At 45.7% G+C, this 27849-nt stretch overlaps 1 protein-coding gene across 1 annotated transcript in view; it reads right to left on the bottom strand.

Annotated features, from left to right (window-relative positions):
- CHCHD6 (coiled-coil-helix-coiled-coil-helix domain containing 6) overlaps positions 1-27849 on the bottom strand; it is a 375967-nt gene that overhangs the window by 65085 nt on the left and 283033 nt on the right. The window contains exon 6 of the mRNA XM_075550254.1: positions 1287-1357. Coding sequence (XP_075406369.1) covers positions 1287-1357 — 71 coding nt within the window. The remainder of the gene's footprint in view (positions 1-1286; positions 1358-27849) is intronic.

Here is a 27849-nt window from a genome sequence, read left to right as displayed (position 1 = left end):
ATCTGAGTAACCTATTGATTTTCTCGAACGTTGTTAAGGGCCCCCATAGACTTGGAAGGAGACTCCCCACTATTACTGCTGACAGCAATGTGCTTTATTTCTACGGCACAACGCAATTTAGTCATTTGCTAATCCAAGAAATCTAATCAAGGCCCTCCACCCACCTAAGAGGGTGTAAACAAAATAATTTCCGACTTTGCACATATTCCTGTTTAACCCAGTTGGGAAAAGACATACTGATCAGTTTACTACTCGAATTTGCTCTGTTCTGTACCAAACCTTGTGCTGTAAAGTGATATAAATGCCAGTCATTACTAATAACCAAACAAACTCATTGTCATCGAGTCGATGCTGGCTCACAGGGATCCCTCTGTGGGTTTCTGAGACTGTAACTGTTTACGGGAATAGAAAGCCCAGTCTTTCTCCCATAGAGCTGCTGGTGGTTTTGAACTGCTGACCATGGGGATCTGAGTCCAGCAGTCACACTAATCACCAACAACAATCAGTGGTATCCTCGGTCGGTCTTCTTTCCATCATTTAGAGCATTCAAGGGGGTATCACCTCTGTTTTGCAGATGGGAAAGTTGAGACCCAGAGAGGGGAAGGGACTCATGCCAAGGTGCCTAGCCAGGCAGTGGCAGGGCAGGGGTGGGATTGCAGAGCCTAGTGAAGTTCTCCCCCACCTATCCTGCTGGCAATCGTACATTCAGAGAGTGACCATCCCTGAGGGATAAAGATCAACCCAGGGCACCAAGGTAAGTACCCTGAAGTACAACCCGTGCTCTGGGTGTAGGCACGGAGAACCCATTGGGAGACTTCAGGCAAGGCTTCACGAAGCCCCACCTTGGTGCCAAGATACAAGGGCTGCTTAGCACAGGCAAGTGGGAGGTAAGTAGGCTGCTCTAGAAGGCATCTCCACAAAGCAAGGGCGTGGAGATGGCCAGGCACACCACCTCCTTCTCTGTCATCTCTTGGGAGCTGCTCCCACCCTAGAATACAAAAGGCCGCCTCTGCCCCCCAGAGACGGGTCTGAAAGCACCTCTGCTGTGTCACCTGCCTCAGCCCCACTTCAGTTTACCGAGGCGCTGCTGCAGGGTGGAGGGCTGATTTGGTCACTTACGGAGCACCATTGGCTGCCATGGCTCCAGGTGAGAGAATCAGGAGCAGATGGCTCAATGAGTGGTGACAGAAGTCTGAAATCGGGCCGGAGGTAGCAGGTTTCAGGGCGCATGCAGGCATTCTCCAAACACAGTGCCAGCTGCCAGAGGAGGAGAAACGCCGTCTTACCTTATTGAGTTCTCCATTTTGGAAGCGGCCTCGTGGAATTGTTGTGAAGACAGTTTATACATCTCGGCATTCTAGACAGAGAGAGAAAAAGAGACTGGCTACCAACGACCACAACCTGGCTCCCACCTGGGACGCAAGCACCCAGGGTCAATGCAGACTGGCGATGAAGCCACAGAGAGGGCTCCAGTCCACCATATGCAGAGACTGATGCCTGGGGGTCCTGCAGTAGCCCTGAGAGAAGACGAGATCAGCTAGTCAGGGCCAGAACTCCGCAAACCAGGACCCAGGAGCAAGTCCAGCCTGGGGTTGTAAGCACAGTTTCAGAGAGGCACCCTGTTCATGGTTTAGGACTACTTTTAGCTACAGCAGTAAAGTTGAGGATTTGCGACAGAATTTACAAAGCCTGCGAAGGCTAAAACATTATCTTAAAAAAAACTTGGGGGGGGGTGATATGGTTCAATGACTATTTTAAAGATCCCCTCTGATGCCCAAAGAAGTGAAGCGACTGCAAGTCACAGAGCAAGTGGCGACATCAACACTAAAACCCAAGGGTCTGCATTCCCAGGCGAATACCTTCTGCTGCCTACCATAACCACGTGCTCACCTGCACAGCAGTCACTGGCCCGGTGTTGTAGGCAGTTCCAACGCTCTTTGTCCTACCGATAGAGACAGGTCTGTGTAGGGAGAGCCCAGGCCTAGGACACAGACAGAGCCAGGACTTAAGCCTGGCTTCCCCTCTGTGTGGCCCTAGGATACTTAGTTTCTTTGTATCAGAGAGGTGAGTCCAAAGCCACATTGACCCAGAACCCAGCTCTCCCCGTGTCATGTCCCCAACTTTTTCACCAGCTTTCCAAGGAGATCAACATTCATACCATCTCCTGAGCCCACGTCCCATCAGATGGGAGGAAAGCTTACAAATGGACAAATATATGAGGGCAGCTAACTTCTTTTGTGAGAGGCTGTTTTGTGGGCCCTGAGACAGGAAGAGGCCAGGGTACCAGGAGGAAACAGGCAGGCAACGAGGACCTCACCAGCGTTCGTGCAAGAAGCCTGAGCAAATGCCACACAGAGTCTACCGCCTACATGCTGGGCCACGCCACTCCCTTCCTAGAATCTCAGGAAGGGGTTCTGAGTCTATTTTATCAATTAGCAAACTGGTGTTCCAGGTGCCTCCCACTGGCATGGCTCAGTCAGTGACTGGCACAAGCTTGCAAGGTTGGTTAAAAGGCTTGTTTAGGTGCCTGTGACCTGGAGGTGAGGTTCCACCTGCAGGCATGCTGGGCTCTCTCCTCTCCACCATGTCACAGGTAGCTTGGCCTGTAGGAGAAATCATCAGGATTGATTACGCTGGTCCTCAGAGAGAGGGTTAGAGTCAGAGGATGTGACGGTCACCAAGGTGTGCCATTTTAGATGGTTGATCATTCTAAGGCAGAGGTTCTCAACCAGTGGGTCGCAACCCCTTTGTGGCTTGAATGTTCCTTTCACAGGCGTCACCTGATTCATCACAGTAGCAAAATGGCAGTGATGAAGTAGCAACGAAAATAATTTTATGGTTAGGGTCACCACAACATGAGGAACTGTATGAAAGGGTTGCGGCCTAAGGAAGGTTGAGAACCACTGCTCGAAGGTGTGTGTACACCCCTAGGCTTACTGGTCTCTTACAGACCTGTCTACTGTGTGGCTGAAATTGTGTCCTTCAGGTGACTTCATTTCCAGACCTGAAGGGCTATCATCTCTCAGGGGTTCTACCAGCCTCAACCCAACCAGTAAGTCTGTTTTGTTGTTACTGTTGTTTGCTTTATGATTTTGAATTTTGTTCAATTGTCTAGTGGTGGCAGGGCCCTGGTCTCGGGTCATGAAGATTGGTGCCTCTTTGATTTTCTTTATTCTTCTACCCTTTGGACTGGGAGAGACAAGCAGTGGCCACTTAGATGGCTGGTGACCAGCTCTTAAGGCCCTGGTCACACTCGCCAAAGGAGGATGTAGAGCATTGTCTTTGTGGACTGTTACACCATTGACCTCGGTGTTCCCCAGGGCCAGTGGCCTACTGTACCCTCAAGGTGTTTGTTGATGTCTATAATACTTTCACAACTGGCCTTCTGAGCTTTACTGTATTATATATACTAAAGGACATATTTGCACAAATATCAACACACAGGTACAAACATCCTTCATCCAGCCCATATTTGTGGAGGTACTCCTGTGTCCATCAGCTGTGTGTGCATGCATACAGCTACCCCTACATCACTGTGCTGCAGGATTGTGTACATAGTACGGCTTCCTCTGCTGCCTTTGACTCTGGCCCTTGTCAGTGTCTTCCCCTGCCTCCTCTGGTTGACTGCCCTCTGATTGGGTGGTGCTTTCCGCTTTACCCAAGTTAACACGCATCTACCCTCTAGCCAGTGTTTTACTCTCCCTCTCCTTCCTCCTCCCCCCCTGCCTCCTGGAAAACATCAGCATGTGAACATATTTGCTTGACTTTTGACAATGGTGGTCACTGTCTTCCAGGCACCCTCCATGTTCCTCTTCTGTGGGCTGATAGGAGGCCGTAAGGCCTTTGCTCTAGATACCATTTCGGTGACTGCAGCCTGGGCTGTGTGAACTTGGCAAGCAGCTGGGCTGGATGGCGAGCTCAGATTGAACGTGCGGTCAGCTAGATTTGTCACAGGAAATACGTGCAGGGCAAGAAGGGGCTGTAATTCCCCCACTGTAGCTTCCTCTATTGTTTCTTAATCTGACTCAGAGAACCCTCTTCCTGTCCTGACCCAAATCTCGCTCCTCACCTCCAATCTGCCTTAGCAGACTCCCAAGGGCTAGACTACCAGAAACTGACTCCACCCTTTGCTCCCTTAGCCATAGACTGGGGAGAGGTGAATTAACTCCTGTTTTCATGGGTCTTCCTGTCCACAGGGCCTTCCTGAGTGTGCTGAAGGGTGCACCAACCCCTTTTTTCTGGAGTGGTCCCACAACTAGCCGACTCCTTGACCACATATTCAGGGAGACTTGGGCATTCTAGATGGGATATTCTGCCATAAACATTCCTATGAAAAATCTGCTAAGCACAGGAGATTCAGCAGGAAACATGACCCACTTGCATGGTCCTGGCGATCCTGGGTGACAGAGCATCTTTCAAGGCAGGGTCCTGCAGCTGTAGCAGGATGCTGAAGCTGGATCTGACACAGAGCAATATAAACCGTCAGCTCAGAGGGGCTTCCTAGGAGCTGACACCATCAAGGCCTAGACTTTTTTACATTAAGAATTATTTTGGGGAGGGAGGGAAAAAAAGAGGAACTGATACCAAGGGCTAAAGTAGAAAGAAAATGTTTGGAAAAGGATGATGGCAACAAATGTACAAATGTGCTTGATACAATTGATGTATGGATTGTTATAAGAGTTATAAGAGCCCCCAATAAAATGTTTTATAAAAAATTTAATTATTTTTAAGTATATCAATAATGGTTGTACATCGGGAAGAGTACAATCAATGGCACGGAATTATATATGTAGAAGTTGTTGAATTGGAGAATATTTTGTTGTGCATATTTATGCCACCATCTTTAGAAAGTTACATTAATAACCATGAGTACAAGAGAGAAAAAAATGTTCTAACATTGATTGTGGTGATGATTGTACCGCTCTTCTTGATATGATTGAACTAGTGAATTGTATGATATGTGGATGAAGTGCCCATAAAAGCGTTTAAAATTATTTTTTAAAAACCTAATACTTAAACATGGTTTAAAAAACAAGCGAAAGATAGTTCAGGCAAGGACAGAGTAGGAAGTAAGCACCTCCTCTGCCTGGACTCCCTGTCCTCCATCCTCCTCCTGCTGTGCATCCTTTGATGGATTCCACTGTGCATATACAAGTAAGTGCACGTGTCCCACATCTGAGAAACACACAGTGTCCTCTATGTACTGGACGAGTGCTATAGTGCTAGCAGATAACTGTTGGACTACTAGCTGCCATTCAGCGGCTCCAACCCACCAGCTGCTCCCAGGAAGAGAGATGAAGGTGTCTGTTCTTACAAAGCTTCACCAGGCCCCAAGAAACCCTGTGTAGAGTCACTATGAGTTGGAATCAACTTGATGGTAGTTGAGTTTGTGGTTGTTGGTAGATACAAAGAACCACACCTTTCATTTTCACTTAATTCTCTGAGACCTCATCTTTTACACAGCTGTATAGTATTCCACTGTGTGAAGGGATATTCTCTAATTCACTTAAACCAGTTCCTCATCTGTAGACATGTAACAGTATTCCTAGTTTTCCGATGTTCTAAACAATAGGCATCTTTGCGTCTACAACTTTGGAAACTGAGAGTCTAGCCGGAGAATACATTCTAGAAGGGGAATGTATTATGGCCAAGTGGCATGTCTATTTTGAATGGACCTAGTCTTCCTGGTTGGACAGAAATGAGCGGAGGGTCTTCAGGATGGAAGCAGCGGTATGAGGGAGCACTGGGCTGTGTGGCATGGCAGTGACACCGAGTGTGGTGCTGCTGCAGCACAAGGTCAAAGGTAAGAGATGGGCTGGAAAGAGAATCAGCGCCCAGAAGACGGAGGATCCCACATGCAGGCTGAATTGGGAGTTAAAGGCTGCTTTTTAAAGCAAGAAAATGACAGAATAAATGTGTATCTTAGAAATAACCTTCTGGCAGCTGTCTGCAAAATGAAGTCCAAGTCTTCACAAGTAGCTCGCCAGTGTTGGGAGGGCACAAAGCCCTGCAGAAGCACTGGGCGTGCTGGCTCCCGGAAAGGAGCTCTCTTACCCACTCAGAACCCACTGGAAAAGCTTTCTCAAGTGCATTGTCTTGAATGTCCACACATTAATTAGCAGCCAATGGTCGCAGACTGCTATTGCTGGGTCATTTTCTTTCCCATCAGGCTCTTCAGTATTCCACATTTTGCAAAGTCTTTTCTTTTGTCCTATAAACACCGTCCTCCTGCCCCCCCCCCTCCAGCTGCTCCACACACGCATTTCTGAAGCCAGAAGAGCCAGTCTCCGTTAATTAAACTATCATTAAGAATTAAATAATGTGAGTAAGAAGGTGTGAGTACGGCCTCTGTGGGTTTCAAGAGTCACGGTGTTTCTGTGATGATTTCCCAAGCAGTTTTCTTATTGTCTGATTTCTCCAGGGCCTGTGTCTGAGAGATCAAAAGAGATGGCGCGGGGAGGGGTGGTGAGAAGGGGACTAGGAGCCTGCTGCAGACCAGAGATATGGCCCTGCGCTCCTTCCTGGAGCAGAGAAGAGCCGGGCACAGGAAGTTCAGGAGGGAGGATGCGTAAGCGCCACATGTTCAGGTAACAAGGGCGTGCATCCGCCCTGGAAGACACCTTGGTGTAAAGCCAGCATGCGAGGTTGATAACTATAACGCAGTCCATGCTGCCAGCTCTCCTGATTGCACCCTCTAAGCTGGAGCACCTCCAAACGGCAACCAGTCATGAGCATGTAGTCACTGCTTGTCTGTGCACAGGCTATCATGGTGTCACATGAAATAAAGATTCTAAGAAGGAATTGATATTTAACAACAAACAAAGTGAAGAACCAAGGATAATGGAGCAGCGGCCTATGGCACCAATGGCCGGTATGGCTGCTGGAACTGGACTGTCTGAATTGGACCAGGACCCATCTCACACTAGTGCATATGCCATAGGAAAGTGCTCATACCCGTGTGTTTCCTCGGCTTCTTGTCTGTAAAAGGACAGTACGAGCATCTCCTTCACAGGGCTCTGGGGAAATGAACGAGAGTGCATGCACACGGACTGCTCACAACAGTGCTGGCACCCAGTGAACGCCCCATGCCCGTTTAAGGACTTCTCAGACTTCCCCCACACCAGTGAGTTTAACCAGCGGTTTAACCAGTGAGTTTAACCAGCTGGCATTTGGGCATGCTGTATTGAAGTGGTGTAGTGGTTACGATTCAGGCTGCTAACCGAAAGGTCACAAGTTTGAAACCACCAGCCACTCTTTGGGAGAAAGAGGAAGTTTTCTATTCCTGTAAAAGGTTACCGTTTCAGAAACCCACAGGGACAGCTGATGGCAGTGACTTCGGTTTGGTGGTGCAGTGGTGCTGTGACACTGGGGCTAGCACTTCAGATACAAGCAGGGTCACCCACAGTGAGCAGGTTTCAGCGGAGCTTCCAGACTCAAACAAACTAGTCACTGAAGACCTTATGAATACTGGTGGATCACTATTTGATACAGTGGCAGGAGATGAACCCCTCATTTTGGAAGGCACTAAAATATGACCGAGGAAGAATTGCCTCTTCAAAGTAGAACAGACATGACTGACATGGATGAGCAAAGCATTAGCATCTTCCTTTGTTAATGTAGCATGACTCAAGTTAAGGAGAAACAGCTGCAAACAACCATCAATAATCAGAATGTCTGCAGGTTGGGACTATAGGAAAATTGGAAGTCATTATAAATGAAATATAAAGGATAAACTGTGATATTCTAGACACCAGTGAGCTGCAATGGACGGAGTGGTATTGGCCATATGGAACTTCATCATCAGCTGGCCTACAGTAGGAAGGAAGAGGAAGAATATCACATTCACTGTCCAAAAGGATCTATCCAAAAACACAACCCTGTCAGTGATAAAACCCACGTAACTACAAGGAAACCTAGTGTGGTAGCTGCATAATCTACTGTCAACTTGAGGAAAGGAGTGTAGCCAATGAGGGCCCAGTGTGGGCAAGGCCTTCTCCTGAGGATTCTGGGAACTCCTGTCTTCCTCCCTGGAGACCAAACCCACACTCCCTGCAAGACATTCCTGTTGACAAGCCATATGGAGCTACGCTGATGGAGCAAGAGCCCTGGAGCTGAAGGAGCCACGTGGAGACGCACACTAGTGCCTGTCACTGGATCCACAGGACTTTCTACCCACTGGCCTGTACATTCTGCATCATTGCATGTGTTGCGTGAGTCTGAAGAGGAATTTAGTCTGGTATCAGACATATGGGCTAATATCAGACTTATGGATTTGGTCTGGACTTGGCTGGGATGTTTTATTAATATACAATTACTCTTTATATCAGGGGTTATCAACCTGTGGGCCGTGACCCCGTTGAGTGGTCAAATGACCCTTTCACAGGGGTCACCCATTTATAACAGTAGCAAAATTAAAGTTATGAAGTAGCAACAAAATAATATTTTGGTTGGGGGGGTCACTACAACATGAGGGACTTTATGAAAGGGTTGCAGCATTAGGAAAGTTGAGAACCACTGCTTTATATAAAACTCTCTGCTATACACATATAAGTGTCTATGAATTTGTTTCTCTAGTCAACCCAGACTAACAACCAGTTAATATGACTATTAAAATTTATACACCAACCACTAATGGCAAAGATAGCAAACTGAAGATTTTAAACAATGTCTCCCATCTGAAATTACTCCAACATGCAATTAAGATAAATAGACAGTTCCTGGTGAGTAGAACATGAAAATGGAACCGAGGAAGGAGCAGGAGTTTGGAAACATGGTCTTGGTGACCAAAATAGGCCAAGGATTGAATTTTGCAAGACTAACAACTTAACTCTCTGCAAATAACATTTTTCAACATAAACAGCAACTACACCTGTGGAAGTTGCCAAATGGAATATACAAGAATCAAATGGGCTACATTTGTGAAAAGAGACATTGGGGAAGTTCCATATTGTTAGTCCAAACAAGTCCAAGAGCCCAAAGTGGAATAGACCTTTAATTGCTCCTTTGCAAGTTCAAGTTAAGACTGAAGAAAATTAGGAAAGCTCGCACGAATAAAAATGTGGCATAGAATATATTCCACCTCAATTTAGGGAACATCTCAACAGATTTGATGATTGAATACCAATGGTTGAAGACCAGAGGATTTGTGGAATGATATTTAAGACATTATACACAACGAATGCAAAAGATCATTAAAGTAAAAACAGAAAAAAACAATGGTTGTCAGAAGAGACTCTGAAACTTGCTCTTGAACATGAGTAGAACAGGAAAAGGGAAAGGAAGAAACGGCCAGTAAAGCTGCTGAACAAGAGGTCTCAAAGGGAACCTTGAGGAGACAAGGTGAAACATAACGGCTTGCGTGAAGAATGAAACCAGCAGGGGGTCAAGCTGACAACTGGGAAACACGATCCAAGCCCTGAGTTGCAATTTTGAAGGATTCCCTGGATGAATTGCTGACCCATGCAGTTACTATCCAAAGAAGATGGAAGGCATCCACAGAGCTGCTAAACCAAAAAGAATTGGGCAATGTTCAACCATTTTACTGAGAGAAGCCCAAATGGCATTGAAGGTATTGACAAAAAGAAGGCTTCAGAACCAATAAGTTACCAATTAAGATGCTTTAACAAATGGATACAGTATAGGAAATGCTCACTCAGCTATGCCAAGAAATTTGAAGACAGGTCCTTGACCAACCACTGGAAGAGATCCATATTCTTGCCCAGTCCAAGGAAAGGTGGTCCAACGGAATGCAAAGTTATGCAAACACTTATCACTGATTTCACACACAAGTGAAAGTTCGCTGAAGATAATTTACACAGTGGTTTGCCAATGACCTGTCGGAAATTCAAGTCAGATTCAGAGAGGACATGGAAGCAGGGATAACACTGCCGACATCAGATGGATCTTCACTCAAAGCAGCAAAGAATACCAGAAAGATGTTTACTTGTGTTTCACTGACGATGCAAATGAACCCCCTCAACAAGACTTCACAGTGGGAATCCTCACTCGGATCAGCAAGCAAAGGGGCCTGCCTAGAATGTCACAGGGAGCAACTGAGGCAGGGCCCAAGGAAAGACCCATTCACTTACAACATGGTGCCCTGCTCTACCTTGCATGCCCAGCTGTCCCCCACCCAGCCCCCCTCCCTCACTGCCCCAGCGCTGGGGTAGACAGACAATAAATTAAAAGGACATGTGGAGGAGACATAATGACAGTACATGACTACATGTAGAAAAATGTGAAGCCTATTATCATAGATGCCTAAAGCCAAGGTGAGATTCCCAGGAAAATTAGTGCTTGCTGGAAAAGGGCCAGTGAAGGCTCCCGTGAATCGACCACGTCAACGAGAAACAGGTTGAAGAGAGGCAAACTCAGCGCCAAAGTGCTGTCAGGACCGGCAAATGTTGGTCATCTGGGGCAGCTGTGAACTCGTTAGTCTAATTACTTAAAGCTTCTCAGAGCTCAGTTTAGAGGAGATAAAAAGAACCGAGTTAGTATTTAAAGAAAGAATCTACGTGAAAATAATAGACCATAAAAATGAACATTTTAAAAATAGTGTGAAAATGTAATACAAACCATTCAAAACATCAGAACATATAATCAGCTACAACTCAAACAAAAAGTTAAATTTTCTTTTTAAAAAAATCATTTTACTGGGGCTCGTACAATTCTTATCACAATTCAAACATTCATCTATTGTGACAAGCACATTTGTACATTTGTTGTCCTCATCATTTTCAAAACATTTTTAATTTTCATAAGTACTTCAACAACTGGTTCTTGGCAAACTTATGAAGTTGATCAACTACTTTTCCCTCCTTCATCCTTCTGGCTCTAGTCTATTCCCTTCGACACTTAGTTATTGAACACCAATCCAAGTTTTCACATTACTCAGTTATATCTCTTTGCTCCTTGCACCCAAACCCAATCTGCTAGAACTAGTCCTTTAGCCAACAACTATTGCTAAAAATGTCCTAAAAATTAATGTAGTTGATTATGTCTGTTGCTGTTGTCGGGAGAGTGAAACCCCACTTTCCTGCATGTCCCTTAGCTTACCTGGATGGAATGCTCAGACTGCAACACATCCCAACATCACATTGTGTGTGTGTGTGTCTTTTTAGGCCTCTTCCTGGGGTTCTGTGGGGGCGGTGATTCAGAACATCATACGGGATCGATCACATCGGCTCTAGTTTCTCAGATATAGCATTCCACTATATTATCAGCTATTAAGTTATACTAATTTATTAATTTATCACCCGAGTTTTTAAAATCCAGATCTACAAATTACAGAATAAGACAAAAAAGATAAGGTCTAATTGAAAATGAATTGGATATTAAGGGACTTCCAAGGACCACAGTACATGGACCGCAGTGGCCAGGTGGGTACATATTAATGATCATGAATGAGTTACCATGAATTATTTCTGATTTTTTTCAATTTTAGAACATTTTCTTTCTTTCTTTTTTTTCATGGTTAAATTGCTTTTCAAATAAGTTGTGTAATCACAATCAGTTCTAATACTCCCTCCCCACTCCTGAATATATTATTTGTCCCCCAAATCCTCTCACCTTCCCTATCTCCCAGCCCTCCTCCCCTCCATCCCCTATAAACCCGACCATCAGTAATTATCTCTATGCGTGTACTCCTTCTGTGCTTCACAAATTGGAAAACCCAACAGAAACAATAAAAAACAAAAACAAATGAAGTGCTAAGGATAAAATAATAATAATATAAAGATAAAAATACAAATAATAAGCAAGAAAGAAAAGACAAATGTCAATATTTTAAAAGCCAGGGAAGAAATATTGGTCATAGAACAAGCAAGAAATACTTGCACCTAGAATAAATTCAGCGTGGGTCAAGCTGGAGGTCAACCGATCAACTATCAGGTTTGATCCAGTATCATCAAGATGACAATGGTCTCTATCTGATAGTGAAGCTGTTCAAGGCCCTTGCCTGTGGCTAGAGGGGATCTGGCAGTGGCTTAATCTGACTAGATCCTCTGCAGATGGGTGTTAGGCTCCCAATGTCCTCCATAGACGTCTATAAATTGGGTGTTCACAATTTAAGCTCTGAAAATTTCCCCTCTGTCACATTTGAATTTTGTTATTGTTATCTTTCGATCACACAAGCTGGTGTGCTTCTTCCATGTGGACTTAGTTGACTCCTCTCTTAGATGACTCCTTGTTTCATTACAAGCTTTTAAGACCCCAGACACTATTCCAATTGATCGCCAGGCACCACTTGCTTTCTTCACCACACTTTGCTGAAGCACCCTTATCTTCAGTGATCATTTCATGAAGGTGAGTGTTCAGTAGGGCCATGTTATCAGAACTAACTGTTTTTGGATTGGAGCTGGAGTTAAGTGGGAGCCCAGAATCCATCTGCTTGTCCATTGGATATACACAACTCAGGTTTACATAGGCTGTTGTAATATGACAAAATCAAACCCCTTAAGAACAGTTACACCAACAACAGCAACCAACCAACCACCCAACAAAAACTCAAAAACCAACCCACTAAAGACAGGAAAACAAAAACCCATAGAAACAAAAAAGTAAAACATGGTCAGTCATCCTCCTGGAGTGTAAGGTGATTGCACTGAGAACATTACCAGTTTTTCCAATGACGCAGCTCTCTGGCCACTGTCGGTCTGCAGAGTCTGTGTGCGTACAGGTCCTCCTTGAGCCGAAGCCCATGAAGTGTTGCCCTGCACAGTTCCATCTCCCATTCGATTGAGCTCTGCGTACCCTAAGCATGGGGAGTGGTACCAGGGGGAAACTTGCTGGATCTTCTTCCAAGTGAAGATCCTTGCCCAACAGATCAAAACCTGTCATGTCACTGCGAGGGGGACAATGACATACTAAATAGATGGTGATTCTGGGACTCCGGACTGATTTTTAAGATAACGAATTGGAACTGCCTGCTATTCAGTTCTTAATAAAAGTGAAATAACACTTGGGGTCAATTCCAAGTCCATGTAATTTGCACTTTTCAATTAGATCTATGGATCAAAGGATACCATGTGACGTATAGCTTGACTTAAATATTTAGTATAACACAAACTACTTAAAATGAAGCTGTGTGCCCTTCCTCTGTGTCAGGCTAACTAACACTACATTAAAAGATCCTGATTTTTTCTAATGGGTGAGTGTGGGAAACTAACACTGAGGGAGATGTAACTGGGACTTATCCCTGATTGGTACGGAGGGAATCTGGAAGGCTAATAGTCCATGGTTAGGAAAGCCACCACTCTGGTCAGTTGAAGATATAGTCCAAGTACATTTTCCTGTGTTCACTATCGTTTCCACAGATTCTCCCTTTAAAGCTGGGCTTCCTTGAAGTGAGCACTTGGTGGATTCTGTCTCCCTGTAGAGACAGACATTCCCTGGTTATCTCCACCCACGGAGGCACCCATCCCTCCTCATGTCTTCCCCCAATGCTGGTATTGGGTTTCCTCACCTGTGAGCTCAGAGATTTACTGTGATTACCATTCACCTTGTGAAGTACGTAACTACTGAAAATGCATGTCTTATAGCTACCTACAAATAGCCCCAAAACAATAAAGATGCTCTCTCCCCCTTTCTCTCTCCCAGTCCCTTCTCTGGCCCTGTCCTCCCTCTCCACTCTCCCCCTGACCCCTCTCCCTGTCTTCCTTCCCCTCTTTGGCTCCCTCCTGCTCCTCTCTGGTTTCCAGATCTCCATGTGGACCATCAGGTGGGCTTGAGGTGGCCATAAAATGTGCCTGACTCTTTCATTTTATTCTTTCTCCTATCTCTTTTATGCTCTATGACTTTACTATAATCTCGATATATTATCACTGTACAATTGTGCCTGCCGGGCCTGTGAGGATTTGTTAGGGGCTGGCTCCCCTGACAGGGGAGCAGAGTGAAGAGTGTCATATAGCATACAAGGGGTAATACCCCCCCACCTCCCCCCGTAAAAAAGCTCTGCCGGGCAGAGCTTTCATAGTATGCATTTTTCCTGCTAGCTGAGCATCCAACAACCCGTTATGAGTTAGTGCACCCAGTGGCCTTGCCTGTGAAGGTTCTCTCTGATTACAGTGAATTTCTTTTGGTAAAAGTAGCTTCGCTCAAACCTCATTTTTTGTGTGTGTGTGTGATGGCCAATTTAAAAGAACAGCATGAGGCTGTGAAATTTTGCTTCCTGCTTGGGGAAAAAATGCCACAGAAACTGTTGTGATGTTGAACACAGCTTACTAGGACAGCACTATGGGAAAAACTCATCTGTACAAGTGGTTTTCTCATTTCAAAAAAGGTGACATGTCAGTTGACGACAAACCTCATTCTCATTGTCTGTCACCTTCCCGAATGGAGGAAAATGTTGATTTGTAGAGCATTTGGAGTTCATTCCACCAGGTCAGATGTTAATCAAGCAATTTAGAGGTCCTGAAAAGATTCAATAACCGAGTGCGACCCAAAAAAGGCCTGATTTGTGGCAGGCAGGGTAATGGTTTTGCCACCATGCCAATACATCCGCTCACGCAGCCATCTCAGTGTACCAGCTTTGGGCAAAAAACAGCATGCCTCTCTTGCATCTGGCTCACCTGGCTTCACTCCATGCAACTTTTTGTTCCCATGAATGAAGAGGGATATGAAAGGACAGCAGTTTGAAGATGTAGAAGAGGTGAAGAAGAAAAAAAAAATGAGAGAGGTGCTGTCAGCCATCCAAACAGGTGAGTTTGAAACATGCTACCAAGACTGGAACCGCAGATTTGACAAACGCATTAAGTGTGCTGCAGAGTCCTGTGAAGGTGATAAGGCTAACATTTGAGGCTGTGCTTGACAGTGGGAGCCCAAGATTCATTCGTGGAACTCTGTAGGACGAAAGCCTCCAGTGAACTCCCTCTGTCCACAATTGAGGGACAGGAGGAAAGTGGGTATGAAACAGAGTGCATTGTTGAGTTGAATATAGAAGGTCAAAGGCATAAGCCTGACTTGAACAGTTAAAACTTGCAGATACCCCCTAGGATGCTTGCTAGACCTGATCTGGTTTCTAATTGGTATGTATTTGGGGAATAGATTGTTTTGTGTGGTGTTAGAGTGTACATATGAAGGGGTATCTGAGAAATGTTATGTCACTGGGGGTCACCTTCTTGAAATTACATTGTATGTTTTTTGTTTGTTTGTTTTGGAGGGTATGGAAACCAGTACTGATGAAAGTATAGAGTCAGCCAGTAGAATAAGGATTTGGGCAAAAGGTGGGTACAGAGGTGTTGGGGGGATGGGGGTGGTCAAGGGGTGATGACATCAAGGGGTTCATATATAGAAAAATGTTTGGAAACGGATTGTGGTAGCAAAGGTACCATTGGCTGGACGTGATTGAACTATGGAATGATTTAATATGTGTAGTAATCCCAATCAATAAGAAAGAAAAAAGGGGGAAAGAATGTGCGTTGGCCAGTGCGATCTTCCACTCAGTCCCCTCGGGGACCCTGTGATCCCAGAGTCCCTCTGTGTAATAAAGAATTGGGTCTCATCCCAAGGACACCTCTGGCCTTTGTCTCAACTTCCTGGGAGGTGACTTCTAAACCCCTGCGGTTTCCTCAGTTGGAGGTGGGCAGTGCTTATTCGTGACTCATTCTTTGGACTGTACCTGAGAGTTTATGCGAATGATGTGGCTCAGGACTGGGACAGGCTAAGTCAGAGAGATGGTTAAGCCTGTGAGTCATGCTATAGCAGGTCAAAGTACAGGGAGGGGATGATGGAGACTGGAGGCAACCTCAAGGGATATCACTGTATAGATAACACATCCTCAATAAAAATCCTGTACAACAAAGCAGGGGTGAGCTTCCCTGGTTGGGGAACACATGGAATCGAGGAGAAGGTAACGCTGTCCCAGACACCATGTGTGGCGGGTGATTAGAAGTTTCATGTTTGGCTTCCTCCTAGATTCCATCCCGGGTACTCTTCTTTGGCTATTTCTCATAGGTGGCCCTTCCCTCTAGTAAAACTACAATCCTAAGTATAGCATTGTACTGAGGTCTCTGAGCCATGCAGGGACTTGTTGGGCCAGAGGGACTCTAGAAGGACCTTTGGACATAGAACCAGCTAATGTAAACTGAAGACGACCCTGGGCATCCTGGGACTTATGGCTGGTGTCTGAAGGGAGGGTGGTCTAGAGGAGAATGTTTTCGCACACCCTTCCTTAATGCCTCCCTTCCACAATCTCCTCTTCCTCGGGCAGAAGCATGGCTACCTGTGCTCAGGGCCAGGTTCTCTCACTCTCCAGAATGCAGTGCTGATTCGGTTTCTCACACAGTGGCTATCCTTTTCCAAGTCACCCTTCTGCTATTCTGACTTCAGCATGCTGACCCGCCCATGACCTCTAGTCTCAGGCCCTTTAGTCCCTTGTAGTACTTAATGTTAAATTTTGTGTGTGTATGTGAATTGTGTGTGTGTTTGTGTGTGTGTGAATTGTGTGTTAGGGTATATGTGTGCGAGGGGGTATATTTCAAACCATCAATTCTGCATTCAAAAGTTTATTCATTTATATTTAAAAGCATTTTATTGGGGGCTCATAACACAATCCATACATACATCCACCGTGTCAAGCACATTTGTTGCCATCATCATTCTCAGAACATTTTCTTTCCACTTGAGCCCTTGGTGTCAGCTCCTCCTTTTTTTCCCCCTCCCTCCCTCACGAACTCTTGATAATTTATAAATTATTATTTTGTCATTTCTTACATTGTCTGATGTCTCCCTTCACCCACTCTTCTGTTGTCCACCCCCAGAGATGGGTTATATGTAGATCATTGTGATCGGTTCCCCCTTCCTCCCTACCCTTCTCCTTTACCCTCCGGGTATTGCTACTCTCATTACTGATCCTGAAGGGTCTATCTGTCCTGGATTCCCTGTTTCCAGCTCTTATTTGTAGCAGTGTATATCCTCTGTTACCGCTGGATTTGCAAGGTAGCATTGGGATCATGATAGTAAAGGGGGAGGGGAGGAAGCATTAAAGAACTAAAGGAAAGTTGTATGTTTCATCATTGCTACACCTGCACCCTGACTGGCTCGTCTCCATCCCGCGATCCTAATAATGTAAGAGGATGTCCAGTTGCCTACAGATAGGCTTTGGGTCCTGTGTTAGTCTGGGTACTTTAGAGAAACACATTCACAGAAACTCATGTATAAGAGAGAGTTTTATATACAGATTAAGTGCACATCAAGAAAACATCGCTACGCAGTGCTTCCCAAGCCCACAAGTCCAACATTAACCCATATGTCCAACACCAATTCACAAAGTCCGCCTCCATCTCACAAAACAGACACTATGATGCTGACTGCAGGAGGAAAGCTGAGTCAGTGAATGTGTAAACATCTCAGCGCTGGCAGGGGTCTCCACAAGTGTGTTCCAGCACCCAGGGATGCATCGGATAGGTCCATGTGGTTTCTCAGGGATGTCTTGCAGGAAGTTAGCCTTGTCAGTTGAAGCAGGGAACTGGCTAAGGCAGATGTACCCTGGTCTGACCATCAGAAAGCAAGAGACCCGAGAACTGAAAGGCAAGGCTCACCGAGCCATTTATCCCTTGGCCCTTCAATTAACCCCACATGTATTTATCAGCCAAGTTGGTACAATAAACTAACTCAGGTCCCCATTCCGTACTCCCCCTCATTCACAATGATATGATAATTTGCTCGTTGATGCCTGATACCTGATCCCATCAACACCTCATGATCACACAGGCTGGTGTGCTTCTTCCATGTGGGCTTTGTTGCTTCTCAGCTAGATGGTCGCTTGTTTACCTTCAAACCTTTAAGACGCCAGACACTATATCTTTTCATAGCCGAGCACCATCAGCTTTCTTTACCATATTTGCTTATGTGCCCGCTTTGTCTTCAGCTATCATGTCAGGAGGATGAGCATCACAGAATTCCAGGTGGCTCTTTCTTCTTGAGGGTATATGTCCACAGAGGTATGGCTGGATCATGTGGAATTTCTAATCCCAATTGTTTGAGGTAGCACCATAGCACTTTGTACAATGGCCACGCCTATCATCCCTTCAACATTCGAGAAGTTCTGATGTTCAACTGGAGTCTCGAAAGGACTGGAATCAAGTGTACTTGATTACACTGTAGAAGAGGGAAACTTTACTATCCCACAATCTCAGATTCTTCACTGGCCAAATGGGAAAAATGCTTACATCTGTTTCAGAAATCTTTTGGAGGTTCAATAGAATAATGTATAAAACACACTGACACGTTGCCAAGCACAGCATAGATCATTCATTCCTGCCATTCAGTTAACACAGTTACCTCGTGCTTACTATTTACCAACAACTCTGGTTTTTAATCGGAGGAAAACAATAAACAGAAGAGATGAAGTGCATACCTCCACAGAGCTAGCAGTGTGTGTACATGAACAAATAAATGAGTAAGCTCATTCAGTACTAAGTACCCAAATGCTGCAGGTAACAGGGGTGGGGAATGATGAGATGAGGGTGGCATTTTAAACAGATTGACCAGACAAGCCTCTCTGCTGGGGTGTGACAGCTGAGCAGAGGTCTGAGGGGTCTAAAGGAGGGACGTCCCTAAAGCTGGGGGAGGGGGAGATCCTGACCATGGCAGGCAGATTCTTGGAAGAGCGAAACGAGCATGGCTAACTAAGAGGCTGTGGATGAGGAAAATGAGCTTCCGTTCCACGTTGCCAGGCTGAGAATGGTGCTGTCAGCTGGCAGGGCCTGGTCACACTGACACGGGGTCTTTTAGGCAAGAGTAAGGACTTGGATTCCATTCGAAGAACAGAAGGAAGCCAAGGGAGGGTCTCATCGGTGGGGCTATGTGTTTTTTAAAGCACACTGGCTCATTGGGAGGAAAGAGTGTAAGCCGGGAGGAGTATGATGACTACATGGTGATACATATTCTATACTGTCCCCCCCACAACCGCGCCCCCACACACTTGTGTTGCTCCCCGGCTCCACTCTGCTCTTCCAGAAATACTCAACTATCTCTCCCTTGATAATTTTCAAAGTTCCTGTCTGTCAGCAGAGTACTAGCAAAGGCTCCAGTCAAGACCTGGCCCTCTTTAATACAGTTCTCTCAGTACTGACCCTTTCCCACTGCTTACTCATCGCAACCCAATTGGACTGCACAGAACTTCCCTGTGGGTTTCTGAGACAGTAACTGTTTATGAGTAGCCACTACACCACCAAGGTTCCTGGTACTGACCCTGACAGGCTCTATATTCCACTACACTGAGCCAAGGTTACTTCCGATACACGCTTGCCATTGTAGAGGTCCCCATCCTGCTCTAGCATGGCTTTCTCCGCTAATTCTTCCCTTATCTGCCCGAGAAATCCACAGTCATGCTTTAAGACCTTACTGTAACATCTTTCTACTGGGGAGAATGGGAATGCCATAGTAGAACAAGGAAATGCCGCATGGCTTAAAATAAGAAAAGGTATGTATCAGGATTGTATCCTTTAGTCATGTTGATTCAGTCCGTATGTTGAACAAATAATCTGTGAAGCTGGACTAAATGAAGAAGAATGGGACATCAGGAGCGGACGAAGTCTTGTCAACAACCTGTGATATCCAGATGACACAACTTTGCTTGCTGAAAGTGAGGAGGGCTTGAAGCACTTGCTGATGAAGACCAACGGCTGATGTAGTCCATCAGTATGGACAGCAACACAATGTACAGAAAACAAAAATCCCTACATCTGAACCAAATGATAAACAGAGAAAAGAGCCATGCTGTCAACAATTGCATCTTATTTGAACCCACAATTAATGCTCATGGAAACCGCAGTTAAAACAAAGCAAAACAAAAACAAAAAAGACATATTATTGCATTGGGCAAATCTGCTGCACAAGATCTTTGTGTGGCCTATGTTTCAGGGTAAAGATGTCACTTTGAAGACTAAGGTGTGTCTGACCTAAGCCATGGTATTTCCTATACATCACCTCCTATACACATGAAAAGCTAAACAATGAATAAGGAAGACCTCCGAAGGATTGATACATTTATATTATGCTGTGTGGAGGAAATGGAAAGTACCATGGACTTCCAGAAGAATGATGACTTGAAGGAAGTACAACCAGAATGCTTTTTAGAAGTGACGATGGCAAGAGTTTGTCACACATACTTTGGACATGCTACCCGGAGAGGTCAGCCCAGGAAAAGGACAGCAGGCTTGGGAAAGCAGAGGTTCAGTGAGAGAGGAGGACCCTCAATAAGATGGACAGACGCAGTGTTGGCAGCAGTAGACTCAAACTAAGCAACGTGAAGGTGGTGCGTGGCTGGGCAGTGTTTCCTTCTGCTCTGAGTTGGCATGTGCTCATTGGCACTGAGCAACCCCAACTGCTGGGCAATCGCATCTCTCTCCCAAGTCTCAGGCAAAATTAATCACTCCATTCTCAGGGCTCTGGACTAAGACATAACATATGAGCAGCACCTTTTACAACACATCGCAATACATTTGTCTCCCAACTTACACTAGGGATTCCTTGAGTTCAGGATCTTTCCCCCTTTATTGCTAATGCTGGGCCAAATACTATAGCTGACAAGCCCACACTAGAAGAACGAATTAAGGAATTCGTCCTGGGCGAATTCTGGATCTTAACTGTCTCCTTCTCCCTAGCCTCACTAGTAGTATGCCAGCTCAGCCCTTGAGCGCTGCACTTGACCTAATGGAAGCTCAACTTCATACTTGGTGTATCTCCCCTCCCTGTGCTACCCTCCTTGAATTCACCCTCCATCTGGCTGCAAAACAATCTCCCCATAGAGCACAGCCCACTGTGCCCTCCTCCTCCTCCTCCAGGACACCCCACTCATTTCAATGCCCTGTCTCTTAACATTCCTACGGTCATTTACATCTTGCTGTCCTGCCAGTGCTAACTAGCCAGTTCCTAAGGGTGGATTTAGATGAAACCCTTCCTATTAGCAGCTGCATCTGTGAAAAGGCAGAGCGAAAAGATTCTTCCATGCTCCCCCTCACCACCACCCCACTCCCCCCATCACAATGAGAAGTGCAAGGCTAGGGTTTATGGACCATGCTTTTACCAAGACATGAGTTGGGCTGAGGTTTCCTACATTCTGGTAGCTTTTAGGGGGGGGGGTGCATGTATTTGGACAGGGAGGTTTATTATTCTCTTTTTATAAGGTAGATAAAAAATGAAAGCATCGGTATATGAGTATGTATGTGAACACACAGACTTTGTCCTCTATAAAGCACTCCAACTCAAAGCTCACTGCCATTGAGTCAATGTTGACTCATAAAGACCCTGTCAGACAGGGTAGAACTGCCCCTGTGGATTTCCAAGACTGTAGCTATTTATCGGAGTAGAGAGCCCCCTCTCTCTCCCCAGGAGCAGCTGGTGGTTTTGAACTTCTGATCTTTCATCTACAAGCGATTTTTCCCTGAGTGTAGCTCAGACATGTAGCCTGTGGGAAGAGAATCTCACCTTTTGGCGTGCTTGAGCAATTGCCTTGCGTGCCACAGGCTGAAGAAGCATGCTCAAACACACACACACACACACACACACACACACACACAAACACACACACAATGTCTTTGAGCCTAGAGTTCACTGGATAGGGCACACACCCATTAAAAAACAAAACAAACCCCCCCCCCCCAAAAAAAAGCCAACTGCACAATTTGACCAACACAGGCTGGCCAGTTTATGTAGTTTTTTAAATAAACCATCTTAGTGATTCCCAATAAAAGCTGCTTGTCCAAGCCACAAGGTCTACTGTGCTTTCAGAATTTCATGGGAATTTCACAGAAAGTCTGTTAGATAGATGACGATCCAAGCTACACTTAAAGTGCTCTATTCATTTTTTCCCTAATTGCTATGGTGTAGGGAAAATAAAATCACCTAGCTGGGCCCAGGGTCTGTGAACCAGGATGTGGTTTCACAGAACCAAACGGAGGCTAGGGAGTGGGTAGTAAAGTAGAAGGGCGGCAGAAAGCTTTAACGAGCTGACAGTTAACGAAGATGGACAGAAGCCATGTGCGGATAGACAGGAAGAGAATTCCATGGTGTGCTTGGAGTAAACAGTATTGACAAGGTAATCTAGCGCCTTAATCATCCTACTGCAGGATTGGAGGGAGCGGAGCACCCCCACCAGTCGGCCAGCCAGTCAGCAGTGCAGCAGCTTTAACAGAAATGCAGGGCAACAGCCACACCTCTCAAGCTGCTGGTGAGGTGTTTTTGTGGGTTCTTCTTTTTGCCTTGGTAAAAACACCTTTTTCTAAATGCATATCCAAATAGTTTGAAAACAAAATTCTTAGTACAACAGGAAGTAAAAGGGTCGGGGAATCAAAAGCCATGATGTTTAGTTCTAGTTCTGCTACTTACTGGTGATACGACCCTGCGTAAACCATACAGGGGTCTTGATACTGAGAATTGCTACATTTCTCTGCAACAAAGAGTAAAAGAAGGAAAAATCCCCATCGGGATGCTGGAAAGCTCCCATGGCTGGGCCTTAGGTGGTTGAATAATGAGGGTGAGGCCAAGGGGACACATAGTAGGCTTCTCGGTGTAACACGCCTTCAGGGGCTGTAGGTTTCAGCCAGAGGTGTTTGCTGCAGATGTCTCCACTCTCCAGGCCTGCTGCATGACATGCTACTTCACAGGTGAGGCTCTGGGCTCTGAGCATCCTGAGAGCAAGTCTGAGTCCCTCTCTGATGACTCCCAGGAGCGGGAAGTTTCCAAAGGAGGAAACAATTCTGGATCCCTTGACTCCTCTGGAACTTCCCCCTCACACTGAGCTGTGAGCCAGCTTTTGACACAAGAGCAGTGTGACCAGTCCGAGGCAGTATGGCTGTATTCACCAACCAGCAGCTTCAGAGAAATGCAGACTACCTCAGGCCCACCCATACCAGCTTCTTAACAAACCTGCAATCAACCAAGCCCCCAGCTAGCTCATAGGACGAGTGGGTGTGCAGAGTGTAGGACTCAAATGTGCTTTGTTTTGATAGTTTTGTATTTCTTATTTCCTGAAGGCTCTGGGTGGGTCCTGCTGTCTTCAATTCATCAGTGTCTTGTAGTTTTATACCTTCAACTTAACGTACTCGACATTCTCCTGGAGTTCTTGAACGTAGCTGTGTGGTGGGCCTTGCCCCATGTTTACCCTCTAGGCCAGTGGACCTCAATCCTGGCTCTACCTGAGAGTTTACCTGGGAAATTTTGAGAGGATGTCTGAGTCCCTCCCCAGAGATTCCGATTGATGTAATTAATCTGGGGAGGGATCTAGACATTAGAATTTTTAGAAAGTTCTCCAAGGGATTCTAATTAACAGCTGAGGTTGAGAACCATTTATAAGGTTAGAGAAACCTGGGCTGGACATCGGAGTTTAAACCCTGGGCCTTTTGGCAAGTTCTTGAACCTTCCTGGGCCCCATCTACCTCATCTATCATGGGCAATAGGGAGTGTGTGCCAAGTATAAGTGGCCCCTCCCTCCCTTAAGTGATGCTGTGGAGAACTCAGTAAAATAAGTGCCCGGTGACACAGAAAGCATTCAGGAATGCACTGTTCATTCATGTGGTCATAGACAGTGAAGCCCCGGTGTCACAGTGGTTAGGGCACTCAGCTGCCAGGTGGAAAGTCTGGAGTCGGAACCCACTACCTATCCACAGGAGAAAGTAAGGGAGCCTGCTTGGATACATATTTATAACCTTGGAAAGCCGATGGGCAGTTCCAGTCGATCATATGGGCCCACTATGAAAAGGAATCACTGGGATGGCAGGGTGGTTGGTTGGCAATGGGGAAGAGCCGTCACCTTCTGGTTATCATGATGCTACCAAGTCTTCTCTGACCAACACCACATGCTCTTGAACAGTTCCTTACATGACACGGCTTCAAACTTCCCCCCCCAATCCTAGTGTCACTCCTTTGGAAGCACGTCAGCTGGTCTAGGTTGCAGAAGGGAGTACACGTCATTGTAACCCACAGTCTAACTAGGAAGCTTCTCTCTCATATAGATTATCCCCGTATGGCCAAAGCTAAATACATAAGCTTTGGGGGAAATTTCATTTGAGATGGTTGTTGGCTGCTGTAGTATCAGTTCCGTTTCTTTCTCTCAAATCACTTGCTGTGGAATCCGTCTAATTCTAGAAAAATAAGCTAGCTAGGTCTGTATGCAGTATGTGACTGAGGTCAAGCCAACCTCGTGAACTCCCATGGCTTGGCCCCAGGACTGGAGAGTGATGGGAACTTGCGCGACACAGAAGGTGTCTCTTGCAAAACCAAGAGGATCACACAGAACAGAGGCAGAGTTTGGGGATGAAGTCCACAACAAAGGCCGCCCCTACAGGTGCGCACATGGTTCCTTATTGGTCGGGCGAGTTAGACTTTTGGTTTGGGGTTTCGCATCTGAAAGTATACATGCATAACTCCCACGCTCCCACCACTGGTTGTCTCTTCAGCACCCACAAGCCCTCGGCTGGGTCAGTGGCACCCAGGATCTCACTTGATTCTTTCAGTCTTTGAAAGGGAGCTGCTGTGTCTAGTTTATAAATGGCGAAAGGTCAAGTGACTGACTTGCCAAGTTCACAGAGGTAGAAAGCTGGAATTAAAATCGGGTCTACCTCTGGCTCCATATCACATTGAGCTTAATGCCAAGTCAAACCCGTGGTAAAAGCCTCCTTCATGTCGCTACGAACACTCATACAGTAAAGTTCCTGGAACAGAGTAAAAAAGCCCAACATTTGTTCCTGCTACATTTCAATGGCAAATTTGATGGGATCTGGTGAGCTCTTCGGAGAAAGATTCATCACTGTGACAGTGCACACACTGTTGGTTGCGAGTAATAGAAAATTTGACCGAAGGTGGTCTGAACAATTAGAGAGAAAATTACTGGATATAGAAATCCTAAGCCCAGCAATGCATTAGCTAAGACTCCCACTCTATCTTCTTTACTCTGTTTCCTCCTCAGCTTGGCTCTCCATACAGCTAGGGGCTGGCTGCCAGCAGCTTCTGGGGCTCTAGGTGCTTTCTTGTTCATCTGCAACAGGAAAACAGAGCCTGGCTCCTGGGGGCTATGGAAGTATATTAGGACTGTACTAACAGGGAGGATGAATGAATGAACAAAAGAAACGAAGCGTGCTCTAAGATCTAAAGAATCACCTTTCTCCAAAGACCCCGAGCTGCTCTTCTTGTGGCCTACATTGAGTTATGTCATCAGAACCTTTCACTCCTGCCATGAGAGTGGGATGTATACTTGAACTTCGTTGTGGTCATGTGGAACCTGTACATGGGCCAAGAGGCAGGTGTGGGAATAGAACAAGGGAATACTGCATGGTTAAAAAATCAGGAAAGGTGGACGTCACATGCATGTGAAATTTGGACAATGAATAATAAGGAAGAGCGAAGAAGAATCAGTGCATACAAATTGTCCATTGAAAGTACCATGGACAGCTAAAAGGACAAACAAATCTGTCTTGGAAGAAGTACAGCCATAATGCTTCTAACATTGCCTAAATAATTAATAAAAATATGAACCAGTTAAGAATGAAAACTCCTTTGAGCTGATGTGGACCTGTTTCTCTCTTTTTTTTTTGAACTAGCAAAGAAAATAATTTTAAGGTTGGGGGTCACCACATCATGAGGAACTATATGAAAGGGTCGCAGCATTAGGAGGGTAGAGAACCACTGCTCTGGGGTTTGAGAGCTTTTACTTGTCCTGAATGTTCCTCCTCCTTCATGAAACTTGCCCTTCAATTCCCACCAAGCCTGCTTCTTCTGGGAGTTTCCCTTGTTGGGCCAAACTTTTGTTGGCCTTCTCTATTTCTCACACCCAACATACAGACCAGGTTGCAGATCCCAAACCTACAACTGCAGAGTAGACTGGAACGATTGGTGATTCTACCAGCTAGAGGAGAACTGTCCCTGAGGGTCTCCTAGGCTGTGATCATGCCGCCGGCCTTTTCTAGGACCTGTTTCTTAGTATCTATCCAATAGGGTAAGTAAGGCTTATTATAAAACATCCCGATCCCCCCCATTATCATAATCCCAGTTTTACCTTACAAATCCAGCTAAATCAGAGTAGGTACATAGGTACAAATAAGAGCTTTTGACACACAGAAGCCAGGACAGAGAAACCCCTCAGAAACAGTAAGGGGAAAATGGTACTATGAGGGAAAGGGAAGAGGAGGAGGGGGGGCTGATAGCAGTGATGGATGTATAACCCCACTTCCCCAGCAGGATGAATAACAGAAGCATGGGTGAAGGGATACAGCAGATGGTATAAGACATGAAATCGATATATGTAATGTATCAAGGGTGCATGAGGGTGAGGGAGGGGGAAGAGGGGTGGATAATAAGGGCTCGCGTAGAAAGATGATGGGTTTAAAATGACGATGGCAACATACGTATGTTTGCTTGACATAATTGATTTATCGATTGTGATAATATCTGTAATACCCCCCAATAAAATGAATTAAAAAAAAACCCAAACCTGATTATCTGAACTTTTAGCCACCTGACCTAAAACCTTGTCCTCAGCCCCACTAAACACAGAATAGGAGTCTAAGCTACTTCAGACCGCTACTGTTATAGTTCACAATTTTAAATATCTAAACTGGAAGTGTTCGTCTGAGAGTCTTAAAGTGTCCATTGAAAACTGAGTGCTGGTTTTGTCAAGCCATGGTTCTAGTAAGGAACGTCTGGGAGATTCAACTGCGTGTGGCCCCAAATGCCTAGAGGCTCCTCGGCATGCATGCCGCCGCATTCAGTGCCCGATCTTGCTTATTTTCTGTTAGCTCAGTAACTCCAATCATCGTTTAGACTGTCATTTCTTCACGTCCTCCTTACCTTGAGAATGACCACCGTCTGGTGTTCTCTGTTAGAAACATGGAAAGTCCCTTCTTTTCAACTCTGTCTTCCTTTCTCAGATACTTCATTCAAGATCCTCTGTCTGCTCTCAAGACAATCAGGATAGCCTTGTATCTTTGTTAGCGAGCACATGCCCAACTTTAATCTTGCTGCCCTTCTGCCAAAACACTTCCCATAGCTCACCATCACCTTCTCGAGCAAAGCCTGGGCATCTTGGCAGGCTCGCTGAACCTGCTCTCGAGTCTCCTGAGTCTGTCTGCAGCTACGCAACTCCGCAGAACTTATAGAAACTGAGACCATTCCCAACCGGCACGCACATTCCTACCTTGTCCAGTGCCGGCCCGCAGCCTATCGGGAAGCAGCACCTCTGTGAAGAAGGGGTATTCCCTCAGGAATTCCCTCAGGTGCATTCTTTCAGAAGCAGCTCTCCACAGACTTTACTCTAGTTCACACAATTCAATTCCAGTATCATTTCCTTGTAGATTCCCATCAGAGCACGCTGCTCCGTGCTGGTAGGTCCACGGCATTAGTTTTACCACCTGTGCTGGCCATTTTCGGAAAATGGCCCACCACACTTAGGCTGCCCTTCCTGGAAGAGTCTCTGAGAAAGTAGTACTTCCTTTCCTCTGCCAAGGAAGTTGTCTGAAGATGGCTAAGGAGATCAGGAGTGGGAATCTTACCTGGAGATCACAGGAAAGACCAGAGAAGAAAAGAGCCGAGCAAGAAACAGTAGGAACACCATAAAAAGGAACACAATATTCAGAGAACGGTGCAGTCAGCTGACCTAATACTGTTTGCCATGTTTCCCGCTCTCTCTTAGCTTGCTGCCTAGTGTCTGGAGTCCTAAGAGTTTGCAAACACAAACATTCAAAGTGCAACAGTTGGTCTCTCTTTGGAGTAACAGCGAAGAAGGAAGAATAGGAAACTGAATAAGGAACTAGAAGGCGTGCCTAACTACTTCCATGCACAATTGCTGCCTTAGCATTGAGACCGGAATCAGATGGTCCCCACTACTCTTACTGAATATTTTGATCAGAGAGTCTA

This window comes from Tenrec ecaudatus, chromosome 5 (genome assembly GCF_050624435.1).
Source record: "Tenrec ecaudatus isolate mTenEca1 chromosome 5, mTenEca1.hap1, whole genome shotgun sequence".
NCBI classification, from domain to species: Eukaryota; Metazoa; Chordata; class Mammalia; order Afrosoricida; family Tenrecidae; genus Tenrec; species Tenrec ecaudatus.
The sequence above is the reverse complement of the archived record's forward strand: the minus strand, read 5'-3'. Positions and strand labels throughout refer to the sequence as shown.